The sequence below is a fragment of the Sinohyriopsis cumingii genome, chromosome 9 (genome assembly GCF_028554795.1).
Source record: "Sinohyriopsis cumingii isolate HCF-2022 chromosome 9, ASM2855479v2, whole genome shotgun sequence".
Taxonomy (NCBI): Eukaryota; Metazoa; Mollusca; class Bivalvia; order Unionida; family Unionidae; genus Sinohyriopsis; species Sinohyriopsis cumingii.
Window position 1 is genome coordinate 101,366,357 of NC_142969.1, and position 14,524 is coordinate 101,380,880.

Sequence of the window (14,524 nt, forward strand, 5' to 3'; positions counted from 1 at the left end):
TCAGACGAGTGAAGACCAAGGGACTGATGCCGAGTTCAATTGGGATTGCTCGGATAAGCAATGCCGTTGTAGGGGAAACAAAGAACTTCCGGAAAGCCTTGTTAATAGGGACATGATGATATGCGTCTTATAAGTCCATGCTAATTTAGAGATCTCCCTCTTGAACGGCATTCAAAATGCACTGTGGTATTTCCAGCGATAACCAAGGAGCATGAATGAATTGATTAATGTTTCGTAGAAGGGAAAAGCGAGGAATGCTGACTTTGGGACCAAGAAAAGTCTGGAATAAAATCATGGAGAATTTATATTTTGAATGATTTCTACCGCTCTTTTCTGGAGTTTTTTTTTTTAATGCAAGGTGGTGGCTTTAAATGAGTCTGTTGGAATGTTTGAAGCAGATGGGACATTGGACAGAGGAGCAGGTGTGTTCAAAGTGATGACGAGTCGAGTCCTACGATCGTCGTACAAATCCGGTTCCATTCTGCAGCAAAGAACTGAAGCCTTCCTCCTACCAGGATTTGTGGCAAGGCCGGTGTGGAGACAATACTATTTTTGAGAGATGGAGGCGGTCGTGTAAAGAAACTCCGGCATAAGCGCTCGTTACTTGTCTTTTGTCCACTTTGGTTCACGAGAACCGTGGTTTTCGCCAGGAGAAACTACGATAGGACAACTTATACAAGGTTTATGTTGGAGTTGTGTCTCTTGGTTCCTTTTGTTGGTTTCCCGAAACATTCCTGTATTGGTATGTGAGGCGGGAACATTTGTCTCCCAAGTGGCTTGTTTGCATGCTTCTTCGATTTGTCCATTAAAAAGGATATTAGAGGATACGGTTGTGATTGTTGCCTGACGTTATGATGATCCTTAAGGCAGGTGAAGGTACAAATCAGTGTGTCTCGTTCGTCTAGATGTAAATTAGCAACTACTGTGACAGCATTGGCTAAAGTATGTTAAACAGCTCTGTTCAAGACCCGGATCCATTCTGGACACCAATTCCCATGTATGTACCATGGAATTCGGAGTAAGGGATGATGTGCTCTGTTACACCAATTGGAAGACAGCCAGTGATACAATTTTCAGCATAGAACGCACTGCTACCATATTGTGGACCAATTGTTGTGTATCATTGAAAGATGTCCAATCCATGCGAATAGAGTATGGTTTTGTCACTCCCAAATCTGTGATGTCCCAGTCAAGTGCTGGGGTTTGCAAATAGTGTATGGTAAGAGTAGAACCGCCGACAAAAACATGACGGAAGGCATCTTTGTGAGAGAAAGAGATGGTTGATGCTGGGGTCATGCAATTGATGATGTAAACAGATGAAAATGTCTGTTGGATTCTTCCTTTTTCATGATAAGATCAAAATATACTAGATCTCTGGTCCAGGTGGTACATAAGCTGGGACGATTAGGAGAACAGAATACCGGGGGTAAAAGGCAGAAAACTTCTTCAATGGCAGCTCTGAAGTCTTCCTGCAACATAGTGAGATGGGGAAGCGAAGAAGAAGCCTGAGAGCAAGCATCGTTGTCTCAGCTTGCATGAGGTGAGGCTAACATCTCTTGGATTGCCTGACAAGGAGCTGGCAAAGAGTGTCAAGGTCTGTCGCTGACAAATCTTGTGGTGTGCCCTGAATGGTCACTGATGAGTGAGTCCTTTCTATTAACCAACTGTTGAGAGAAATGAAAAGAGGTAATAAGCTTGACATCGTTAATGGAGAGTGCAATGTGGGTTAGACTGGTCTCAATAATTGCCCATATACAATGAGGTTTTATAGACTGGACGACATATTGATTTCTGGGAACTTACAGTGCTGAGGTTTTTATCCCTGAAGATCCCTTGTACTTGGCCTAGACAGGTCAAAACCAAAATAGGTCATGTTTGTAGAGAGGACATTGTCCGAGTCATAATATTGGGACAGATTACTGTATGTTTGATCCACGTGACTGGTCTGTGTATTGTTGGAGTGAAAGGGATGCTTTGTTCACACATTGTTTATCACCAAGAACTGTAGACAGGAACCCTGAAGAGGCTAGGCCTAAAGTTATAGCCAGTGATGAGGCATCCTGTGGTGGTGACATAGGGACTAAGGCTTTCTCTGATCGTGTAGTTTTCCAGCTTTTTGTCACTCAAGACCTTTGTTGATCAGTCTCCCTTATCTGCCAAATATTCCGACACTCATGCCATGTCAGCATGTAAGCTTATAGTTTCTTCAGCCTTAGAAGCACGATTCTACGCTTTGCCATGGTCTAATCTGGAAGACAAATAGAGCAGAACCAATAATCCCACAACAGCTCTGCCCCCGTCTCTTATTACTGAAGAGAAAATTGGGGTAAAGTTATACCTTTTAGTTTTACCTGGACAATAACAAATTTAGCCAAAATAATTCCCATACTACCTGTAACATGTCCAAGGATGCCCAATACAGGTTAATGCAATGAAGCATGGTGTTTAGGCACCAAATCCATTAGCAGAGAAAACTCACCTGTACTGAGACAGGCGTTGTGGGATTATACATATATCAAGGGCTTTCTATAGGTCTCAGAGACTTGAATGTGTTACATAATTAATGTATATCTCGAACTTTTTTGTAAAGTTTTATATGCTACCTGTAAAATTAAATGTGTAAAGACGACAAAGAGTGGCTAACATTTTAAAGGCAGAACGAGAGAGAGAGAGAGAGAGAGAGAGAGAGAATTAAGTGAGAACTAATCTAACTTTTATCAATGTTGTTTCTGGCTTTTGCAAGTTGAATGAATGCATTGAGCATTACAATTTTATCACATTTAAGTCAGAAAAGTCTTTGTGAAGAGTCACTTCGACCTTTCTTCTTTTCTTCTCCCTGTCAGTGTTAAAACTTGAAAGGCAAGCATTTATGACTCAGTAAGATTCGACCAGGGCACTGCTACGCTATCATGAGAAAGTAAACATTTGAGCTACCAACCATAGCCGCGCTTGATAGGACCCCATGTCAAGTTATTTGATCAGATTTGTTCAGAATTTATTCTGTGTGGATAGTTAGTATGCTTCTGAGTAACATAAGTGAGAGATTTTACGTACATGTAGAAAAAGGGGTAATTTTGTCCTTTAAGGAACAGCTTTCTGGGGAGAGACGGGACAATCTGAAAAAAAAACAGAATAAAGGACTAGGAAGTCCAGGAAGCGGTGATGCATAGAGAATAGGAAGGGTCATGGAAATAGGAAGACGTTGAAATAAAGTCAAGAGAGGAAGGTGATGCAATTAGTCGTGGACCACTTGTCATTATGATGAAATAAATCCAAATTAGACACTGCCATTAAATTTTACTGACATAACTTAGTTTGAATTGCAGTTGCTTTCTTTAAATTTGTTTTGATTAAATTTGTTATTTTTTTTGTCTAAGGGGGCTTGTATTGCATTATTTCTTCCCAATAGTCTTGCCCAGTTCTCTGTTGAAATTCTTTCTTTCCACTCCCACCGGGCTATAATATTGAGGGAGGTCATCCTCTACATAACACCAGCCAAATCCAATTAAACACCCCTCTTACTAAGAGGTGACGTTACACTATAATAGATAAACTGCTTCTACTTTGTGGTCTTCACTGATGATTATCCTGATGGATATGAATGTAAGGCCAAGACTGTTAGTTTACAACTTTTTATTGGATCAATATTCCCTTATTAACAGAGAACAAGTTTTCAAAACACTGACAAGTGAGATATAAAAAATAAATTAATAGAGTTTTCACACACTTAATGTTCTTTTCTGTAGGAGAGTTTTTTTTTCAGTCTAGATATTCAATCTCCCTCATTTATGTGTCCTTAAACTTGTTTAGGCAGATATTTTTCTAACAAGAATTTACTTTTATTTATTATTCTGAAAACCAAAACCAAATGGATACTGGAAATACGGAAATACCATGATTGTAACAAAAATATGATTTTCTTTTGATGTTGAAGATTACGTATGGTGTCCAAGTGATTAGGTATGGTGTTAAGTGAAATTCTACACAATGACTATAGACATAATTAGGTTTTGGGTGGCTTCATTATCTGGGTACTAGAAGTAGTAATAAAACTTTCAACTGGTTCCACAATTTTTGAGTATACAGTTAATTTACAGCATGATTTTGCAGCAAAAACTGAAGTTGGAGACTGATTTAATATTGTAATTAAAGGATTAAAAAACATTTCACGGTATATTTAATGAATAATTATTTATTCTGAACATTTGGCAATGTCTGTCATGATAATGCTTTGACCATCAAACAAAATATGGTTAAAAGATTACTGTAAGTGATGTTTTTAACATCCCAGGACAGGCTCTGATTTCAATTGTAACATTCATATGAAAGTATAACAAAGTCCTGTGAACAGCCTCCTGGGAATTTCATGTTAATTGATTGTAATTCAGTCTATTTAACATTATTGCTGTTCATATAATGATGTACAATGTTGATACAATATGGAAACCAGGTATAATAAGGTTCTGGTCAATCTAAAAGTTAAAATATTTTGAATCTTCTGTAATTACTAAATCAATGATGTCAAAATTAATGATAAATTTATTTATGTTTTCACAAAAATGCAACAGATGAATAAAACTCCTAACAAAAATTATTTAATTTTTTAAGAAATAAGGACTACGCAAATAAACAAAACAGATTTTCTATGATTACAGCACAGGCGTCTGATACTTATCCAATGAAAAAATATGGAAAAAATTCCTAAAACACTAAATAACCATATTTATACTATAAATAAACATGCCATCTCTTCTCCCTATTTGACTGTTGTATTGCAGCTTTATCTGGTCTCAAAGATACGGTTATTTTGTATTTTCTCAAACTTCTCTGTTTCATGGATTCGTAAACTGAACCATAGCAATTACTTATGAAGCATATGTTTTAGAAAATGTATTGGGGCAAACTAATTTCATTGGATTAATGGAGACTGAAATCAAAGCTTTCAAAAATATTAATCTGTTGTTTTGCTTGACTATAACAATTTGATTAGGAAATAAATGCACGTAGAATTTCAACAGTTTCTTCATTTAATGAACTGAAAATCTAATGCTTTACTTGTAAAAAGAAAAGCAGAACGCATTTTAAAGTCTTGCATCATGTGATGTAACAAAACAAAATCATGGGGATAAATGCCTTTATGTAATATGATGCTGACAAGAACATGATTTGTTAACATTAATTTTCTAAGCTCCATTTTGTGATTCATAATGGTGACGATCTTGACACAAAACTGTTGTCCATTCTTTCATCTGTATTGGAGTTTCTTTTCAAATTTGGCCATCATACTGGGTCACTTTAATAATGACCACTTGATTTGTTCCTTTGCTGACTGCAGGACCTGAAAGAAAAAGAACAAAGATTCTTTAATACAAGTTCATTAGATGCAAAAGTAATGGAATGAGTTGTTTTTGTTGTAGGGTTTAACGCCATTTTTCAGCACATGATAGGCTATACATGGCAGCTAGTATTAATGGTGGAGGAAGAACCCGGGAAAACCCTGGAAAGAACCACCGACCCATGAGAAGCTACTGGCAAGCTTTCTCACGTACCCACATTAGCTGAATCTGAGACTCGAACCCATGCAGACAGAAGTGAGATGGCAGTGATCCGTAATGAAGAGCACTTTAGACCACTCGGCCACTCGGGGTCCCTGGAATGAGTTGACTAAAAGATATCTGCCACAGTCTACTTGTAGAGAGAGGCATACTGAATAATTGTATAAGTGTGATACATTTTATCTTGTTCTGTCACAAGCAGTTATGAGGCTAATATTACACTCAATGTAAACATAATGTAACATATAATAACTAGTCATGTATGAATATTCTGAAAGGACTCTATTCTATATTGGACATGTACTAAAAGAAGACACTCGCCAATGGAAAAGCAATTTATAATTCTCTTTGCATCACAGAGGCCTGTCCAACATGAATAAAGGACAGACATGGCATGCTTTGGTTTTCAGATATGGAAAGCCAAGCCAGGGCCTGGAGAAAATATAAAAGAGAAAAAGAAAACGTAAAGCAAATAGATCCCAAATGTTTGAACTATTAAGCTGTGTTGAGTTGTGACTCCAATTACGTAAAATTAATTATGAAAACAATGCATGCCAATTCAACTTGAAGGCAAAGAAAAGTAAAATTAATATCAGCCACGAAGAATGTTGTACAATTTAGCCAGGCATCATTTTGATGTCATGCCCATTATGATGTCATAATCTTAATAATGTCAACACTTTCGCCTGGTACAAGATCAAAATATATCCACTTGATTGTACAACAAACCACATGTGGTTGTAGTTTTTACTGAATTTTTCCCAGATGGATTTCAATTCTCCATGCAGAAACAATAAGGCCAGGAAAAGACTAAGTCATCTTTGCTTGCCAAGGACCATTGATCTACTTAATTTCACATTACGACTGAAGAGGACTGAGAGGACCTGGATAGCAACGAAGTGAATAAGGTATACTGGGGACATGTAATTTTGCTTATGAAAGAAAAGTATGTGCTACCAAAAATCAAAGTTTTTTATTGAAGAAATCTGTTGATTTGATGTCTAAGGAGGAAAATTGGAATCATATGGGATAAATGATCATGATTGGATATTTACTGAAGTGTACTTTGTACTTAATCATTCATAATGTTAACGTTAAAATGGACTTGAATTATTTTGTGAAGGATTAGTTAAAATTTACACTTTGATAGAAACCCAACCATAAGAATTTAATGCTATAATAAACACTAACACAATGAAAGCCAACATAAATATCCACAGTTTTAGTCTGACCACACTCCTATCTCCACCTGCATTCAGTACTCGAAACACCCTTTGTCAGCTGTCCATCCTTCTGAAATACTATATTAAACATCCTCATCAAATACCAAATGTCCTCATCAAATACTATATGTCCTCATCTAATACTAAATGTTCTCATCAAATACTATATGTCCTCATCTAATACTAAATGTCCTCATCTAATACCAAATGTCCTCATCTAATATAAATTGTCCTCATCAAATACTATATGTAATCATCTAATACTAAATGTTCTCATAAAATATTAAATGTCCTCATATAATACTAGATGTCCTCATCTACATGTCCTCATCAAATACTAATTGTCCTCATCTAATACTAAATGTCCTCATCTAATACTAAATGTCTTCATTTAATATTAATGTCCTCATCAGATACTAATTGTCTTCATCTAATATTAATGTCCTCATCTAATACTAATTGTCATCATCTACTACTAATTGTCCTCATCAAATACTAATTGTCCTCATCAAGTACTAACTGTCCTCATCTAATACTAATTGTCCTCATCAAATACTAATTGTCCTCATCAAGTACTAACTGTCCTCATCAAATACTAATTGTCCTCATCAAGTACTAACTGTCCTCATCTAATACTAATTGTCCTCATCAAATACTAATTGTCCTCATCAAATACTAATTGTCCTCATCAAGTACTAATTGTCCTCATCTAATACTAAATGTCCTCATGAAATACTAATTGTCCTCATCAAATACTAAGTGTCCTCATATACATTTAGTCAGTGTAGATGACATTCAAGTTATAATAAAGAGCCCATATTACCACTAAAAATGTGACCTTTACTCCCCAACCCCCACTGCCCTGGGGGCTGCATTCCTAATTTGAAACCTTTGTTGTCCTGTACTCATCCACCACAAACAACGTACCAAAATATAATTACTCCACTTCAAGCAGTGTAAATGGAATTCAGGTTAAAATTAAAACAGTGATGGATGAATGGATGGACACTGCTGGATGGGCAGATGGACAGATCTGATCTATTACAATATATGCACAAAAGAATGGATATAATCATTATAAGGCACTTCACTGTAACACAATTCATATTACACGCATAAAGCATGTATGGTCAGGGATCCACTTTCATCAACTAAAAGTGCATTTCATTGTTAGGTGGTCAAGTTTAAAGATGGTATTCGCCTGATCTCCCATTGATAGCACAATAATGAAAGAGTACTGCATTTAGTTATCATATCATTTTTTTCTTAAATCATCTATGTGGAATGAGCCTAAATACCAAAATGTACACTGTTTTTCTTGTGTTAATTTTCATGGTTTTGTGATTTAAATTTTTTTGTGAGTATTTAAACTCCTGGATTTGCCTCCTTCAAAGTCTGCACATTTGTAGGTAATTTTTTAACGATTTAACCTCTGCAAATATATATAAAACAAGAATAGAAATGAACAAAAATAAGCCAACAATAAATGTTGGTCACATCAATGGATAAAACAGTCACAGAGTATACTGCCTTATAGTGAGAACACCTTATGATCAAGTACATTATATGGTACTCCCTTACTGTAACATTGTCCAGGGGGGCTACAGAGTATACTGCCTTATAGTGAGAACACCTTATAATCAAGTACATTATATGGTACTCCCTTACTGTAACATTGTCCAGGGGGACTACAGAGTATACTGCCTTATAGTGAGGACACCTTATAATCAAATGCATTATATGGTACTCCCTTACTGTAACAGGTACTCCCTTACTGTAACAATGTCCATGGGGGCTACAGAGTATACTACCGCATAGTGAGAACACCTTATAATCAAGTACATTATATGGTACTCCCTTACTGTAACAGGTGCTCACTTACTGTAACAATGTCCATGGGGGCTACAGAGTATACTGCCTTATAGTAAGAACACCTTATAATCAAGTACATGATATGGTACTCCCTTACTTTAACAGGTACTCCCTTACTGTAACAATGTTCATGGGGGCTACAGAGTATCAAGGACATGATATAGTACTCCCTCATCATAATGCTGCCCATGGGAGGCATATAGTGTAGAGTATACTGCCTTACAGAAAGACCACCTTATAATTAAGTATGTGGTAATGGTATTCCTCATGATAATACTGTCTACGGGTGTTATAGAGTATACTGTCTTATAGTGAGACTGCCTTATTATGAAGTACAGGATACACATTAACATTATAATAATGTCTTTTTAATTCACACAGTATACCACCTTGTTTTATTGGTTTAAACAACACTTTAACAGAATACTGGCTATATCATGATGAGGAGGTATATAGAAGCTAAGTGCATTTCCAAGGGCACACCAAGATTGCTCATCCAAATGGGTATTGAACACACAACCCATGGATTACAAGTATGATCCTCAACCAAATGAGCTACCCTGGCTCCCACCTTTTAGTGAAACTGCCTAATACTCAAGTATATGATACATAATTTAGTACTGCTTCATGAAATGGGATACATTACCACACATGCCTTGTAACAGAAATGGTATTATATTGAAGGGACTCATAGTTATTGTTTCACAAAACATCTGGTTCTTTGGTTTGTTATAAATAGGTCCCACAGTAAAAACACATGACTTCCAAACAAAATACTTATAACAGTCTCTCACTATAAGGCACCTCTGTGTAACATAGGATATATATATCTATATATATATATATATATATATATATATATATATATATATATATATATATATATATATATATACACACACACACACACACACATGTGTGTGTGTGATCTAATTCCATTAAACGGGGTTTATTTTAAAGATGAAATACCTATTTCATTTTTATTATTCTTTCCTTATAGTTCTTTGCTTATTGACCCGTGATACATATAAAATTATAATGTAATTTTACATACAAAATGATAACAGTATTCCCTCATTATAACACTCTCTATGGAAGCCATATGATGAAGTAAATGGTACAAATAATTTTAGTCTTACTTACTTAAATGGGTTCCAAGACCATACCACCCTTACAACAGGAAATGGTTTATAACAAACGTCCTTACTGTGTTGGAGTGATATACCCATTATTACATACTCATGCTTTGATGTATTCCATGTAAAGCAGATATCCCTATAACATGTAGAAAGAAATAAAAAGCAAACAGTGTAAAGGGTAAATATAACCTCATTAGTGTGAAGCACTTGTTACAATATGTTACAAAAGTAATCCCATAAAGCTCATCAATAAATATGACATACAAGATTATAAGCATTGTTGTTTTTTGTCCTTTGAGTTCAAAGATGATCATGACATTACTAACTGGTTTGATTTCCGTGAAAGGTTGTTTGAGCTTTGAATTGTCTGTGGTACAATTGACTGCAGATACAACTTGGGTTTGCTTAATCAAGACAGGATGTGCTGCAGTTGAGATTCGCAATGATCACACTTCTGCACTGTCTCTGTATTTTTCTGTTCCATTCAAAGTCTGTATCTCAAGTATGGATGAAACTTGACCAGGTGGAGGGATTCTGTGTGCAACATTTGCTTTTCACTCTAGTCCAAGCCCGTATCAATCTAGTGGCACGACTATGTCAAGACCTCTGGAGACAGGTCTGGAGGCAGTGGATGGCCATCAGTTCCAACTGCGCCTGATCCAATGTCCTGCACTGTCTATACAGCTCTTGCTATCCACCTTCACAGCCAGGGAATAAGCATATCTGTTTGGCTGCTTGATCTACCAGAAATGACTAACTAGAGGATGCCAGATATAGCTGTCCAATCTGGGTCAACAACCACAGGTAGTACCAGTAACTTTTATTTATGGTTGCCATCAATCCCTGACCTGGCATACAGTGAAACTAATGCTATTACTGCATCAACCATGTATAATATCACATCATGGGTTACAGTTATTACAATACTACCATGTAAAATATCACATCATGGGTTACAGTTATTACAGTACTACCATGTATAATATCACATCATGGGTTACAGTTATTACAGTACTACCATGTATAATATCACATCATGGGTTACAGTTATTACAATACTACCATGTACAATATCACATCATGGGTTACAGTTATTACAATACTACCATGTAAAATATCACATCATGGGTTACAGTTATTACAATACTACCATGTATAATATCACATCATGGGTTACAGTTATTACAGTACTACCATGTATAATATCACATCATGGGTTACAGTTATTACAGTACTACCATGTATAATATCACATCATGGGTTACAGTTATTACAATACTACCATGTAAAATATCACATCATGGGTTACAGTTATTACAATACTACCATGTATAATATCACATCATGGGTTACAGTTATTACAATACTACCATGTAAAATATCACATCATGGGTTACAGTTATTACAATACTACCATGTAAAATATCACATCATGGGTTACAGTTATTACAATACTACCATGTATAATATCACATCATGGGTTACAGTTATTACAGTACTACCATGTATAATATCACATCATGGGTTACAGTTATTACAGTACTACCATGTATAATATCACATCATGGGTTACAGTTATTACAATACTACCATGTAAAATATCACATCATGGGTTACAGTTATTACAATACTACCATGTAAAATATCACATCATGGGTTACAGTTATTACAATACTACCATGTAAAATATCACATCATGGGTTACAGTTATTACAATACTACCATGTATAATATCACATCATGGGTTACAGTTATTACAATACTACCATGTATAATATCACATCATGGGTTACAGTTATTACAATACTACCATGTATAATATCACATCATGGGATACAGTTATTACAATACTACCATGTATAATATCACATCATGGGTTACAGTTATTACAATACTACCATGTAAAATATCACATCATGGGTTACAGTTATTACAATACTACCATGTATAATATCACATCATGGGTTACAGTTATTACAGTACTACCATGTATAATATCACATCATGGGTTACAGTTATTACAATACTACTATATGAAACTGCATTGAAAATTGATGCAATAATTGTTAAAAAGTTCTTTAATAACTGGTTTCAATAAGCAAGTAAACAATTGAATAATAATGTGATGCAAATGTTTCAGTGTTTATATTTTATGAAAGGACAAGATGCGTAAAATATAAAAAAAATTGTGCAGCCCTCAAAAACTAGTTTTACATGGTAGCGAAAGTATCTTTGGAACTTCTTTGTTTGGTTATTATTGCTGCACAAGATGTGACCAAATATTAGCAGACTTGGTCATCGATTATTCGGATACTGATTATTTTGTAAATTTGAAAAAGGAGACCTTTATGTATGCGATTTATGACTATTGATTTCACGTACTCCAAATTTGAAAAAGGAGACCTTTATGTATGCTATTTATGACTATTGATTTCATGTACTCCAAATTTGAAAAAGGAGACCTTTATGTATGCTATTTATGACTATTGATTTCATGTACTCCAAATTTGAAAAAGGAGACCTTTATGTATGCTATTTAGGACTACTGATTTCATGTACTCCAAATTTGAAAAAGGAGACCTTTATGTATGCTATTTATGACTACTGATTTCATGTACTCCAAATTTGAAAAAGGAGACCTTTATGTATGCTATTTATGACTATTGATTTCATGTACTCCAAATTTGAAAAAGGAGACCTTTATGTATGCTATTTATGACTACTGATTTCATGTACTCCAAATTTGAAAAAGGAGACCTTTATGTATGCTATTTAGGACTATTGATTTCATGTACTCCAAATTTGAAAAAGGAGACCTTTATGTATGCTATTTATGACTATTGATTCATGTACTCCAAATTCATTGCTGACACAGGCTGCAAGATTTTTGTATCTACAAAATGAACCTGACTCCTGTTTCAAAAGAGAAAGTTATTTAATTAGTGGAATTAAGATAAGTGAGGTTACTGATAAATTAGTAGCAATAGTTGTTTAGAGAGAAGATATATTTTAGTGTTAATTAGGAAATACATGATCTACATGAGTGCTTTCATTTCAAATTAAATCATGAAATGAGTAAAATTATTTTTATCCTTAGAAATACTGGTGATCAAAAGATTAAAATTATTTAGTAACATTCAGGAACTTCATGTGAAATGACCAAATGAAACTATAATCATTCAGTACAATGAAGTCTCAGAAATTATTCCTGATTCTTCATCATGTCATGACCTCATTCATGAATACTTTGACAAAATGTAGTCTCATTAATTAACATATCAAAGTCTGGAGTGGGTCCAAGCCATCTACTGTATATATACTCACTTATAAGTCTAGACCAAATACAAACAACATGGACCCTGATCTTGTGTCATATAATACACCTGAAGATCAGGATCTATCTTTTTTGTTCTACTGATTACTTCTAACAACCTGCATTATGCACTGACAGATCTTGGTGTGTAGAGATTGTAGTTGGACATGAATTCTGAGCAAATATAGATGGCAACATTTATGATGCTAAAATGAAATCTATGAGAGGTGTGGCATCTTGTATTTTGTAAAGTTTTATATATTGTATGCACATATAACTCATTGATTCCATTTGTCCAAAACTAAAATGAATTATTTTCAATGTAAAATACTGCAGTTAGGTAGTTTACTTTTAATGTTCCTTACATGATGTACTGTGTAAGCACAGTGGCAATTTAGCTGAGGTATACAATTTGGTTTTGTATTCTACAGTGCAACATTAGATTATTTATTTTGCAAGTAGCATTAACATAAGCAGCAGGTTATTTTTTTCAAAGACACACCATGGTAATTGGCTTGCTGGTTTGATGATAGAATCTGAAAAATAAGCACAAGTGGGTTTTGTCTGGTAAACAATTTTTGTGTAGAAAAAAAACCCCAAAGTAATAAACATAATATTGTATATTCTCACAACTGTGTCATTGCTAGTAAGATTGTAAGCAGATTACCAATTACAGCACCCATTCATTATGACACCATTCATTATAACACCATTCCAAGTATACAGCACTTATGCTCAGAGATCCAATGTCATTAAGCAGAAGTGAAATATTGTTATGAATTTCATTATTAGGAGCTCTCAATATAAGATGGAATACTTTTGAGATCCCATGTACAGCATTATAACAAGAGAGTACTGTATTGAGTTATGATTCAGTTATGGCAGATAATTTCTTTTTTAAACCTTTTATGTGGAAAAAGGGTAAATATCAAAATGTACAAATACTGTGGCTTCTTTATTTTGATGTGTCAATTTTTCATGGTGTTAGTACACAAAAATATATTTCTTGGTATCTAAACTCGTAGATTTGCCTCCATCAAAGTTGGCACATTTATAGGTATTTTGTGAAGCAACTTCTATATACATGCAAAATAAAGAATACAAAAGAACAAAAATATGCCACTTCAATGGTTAAAATAATACTACGTCCATATTAGCACAGATTAAACACCTGTCAAGTTCAATTCTTACATAGTTTTTGTCTGAGTGCTAAATATCTTTAATTTGCCCATAAGGATGAACAACCACTACAGTCCAACAATCATGTTATGTAAATAATTTGATCATTCCATATGGTATAACGGTATTAATTGTACAACCCTAGGTGGGCAGAGCTTAAGGTATAGGGAACATTGTATTCAGAAATAAACAACAACACTAGCTGCGATTGGTGCATTATATAAGAGTAGTGATGGGAATCAG

The 14,524-nt window shown here is 34.8% G+C and overlaps 1 protein-coding gene across 2 annotated transcripts in view; it reads right to left on the bottom strand.

Annotated features, from left to right (window-relative positions):
* Positions 1-3,618: 3,618 nt before the first annotated feature.
* The window catches only part of LOC149792348 (coatomer subunit zeta-1-like), a 57,967-nt gene continuing 47,061 nt past the window's right edge, over positions 3,619-14,524 (bottom strand). For both annotated transcript variants that reach the window (XM_089970924.1, XM_089970923.1), the window contains one exon: positions 3,619-5,338. In XM_089970924.1, the coding sequence (XP_089827050.1) occupies positions 5,291-5,338 (48 nt within the window). In that variant the 3' untranslated portion in view covers positions 3,619-5,290. The remainder of the gene's footprint in view (positions 5,339-14,524) is intronic.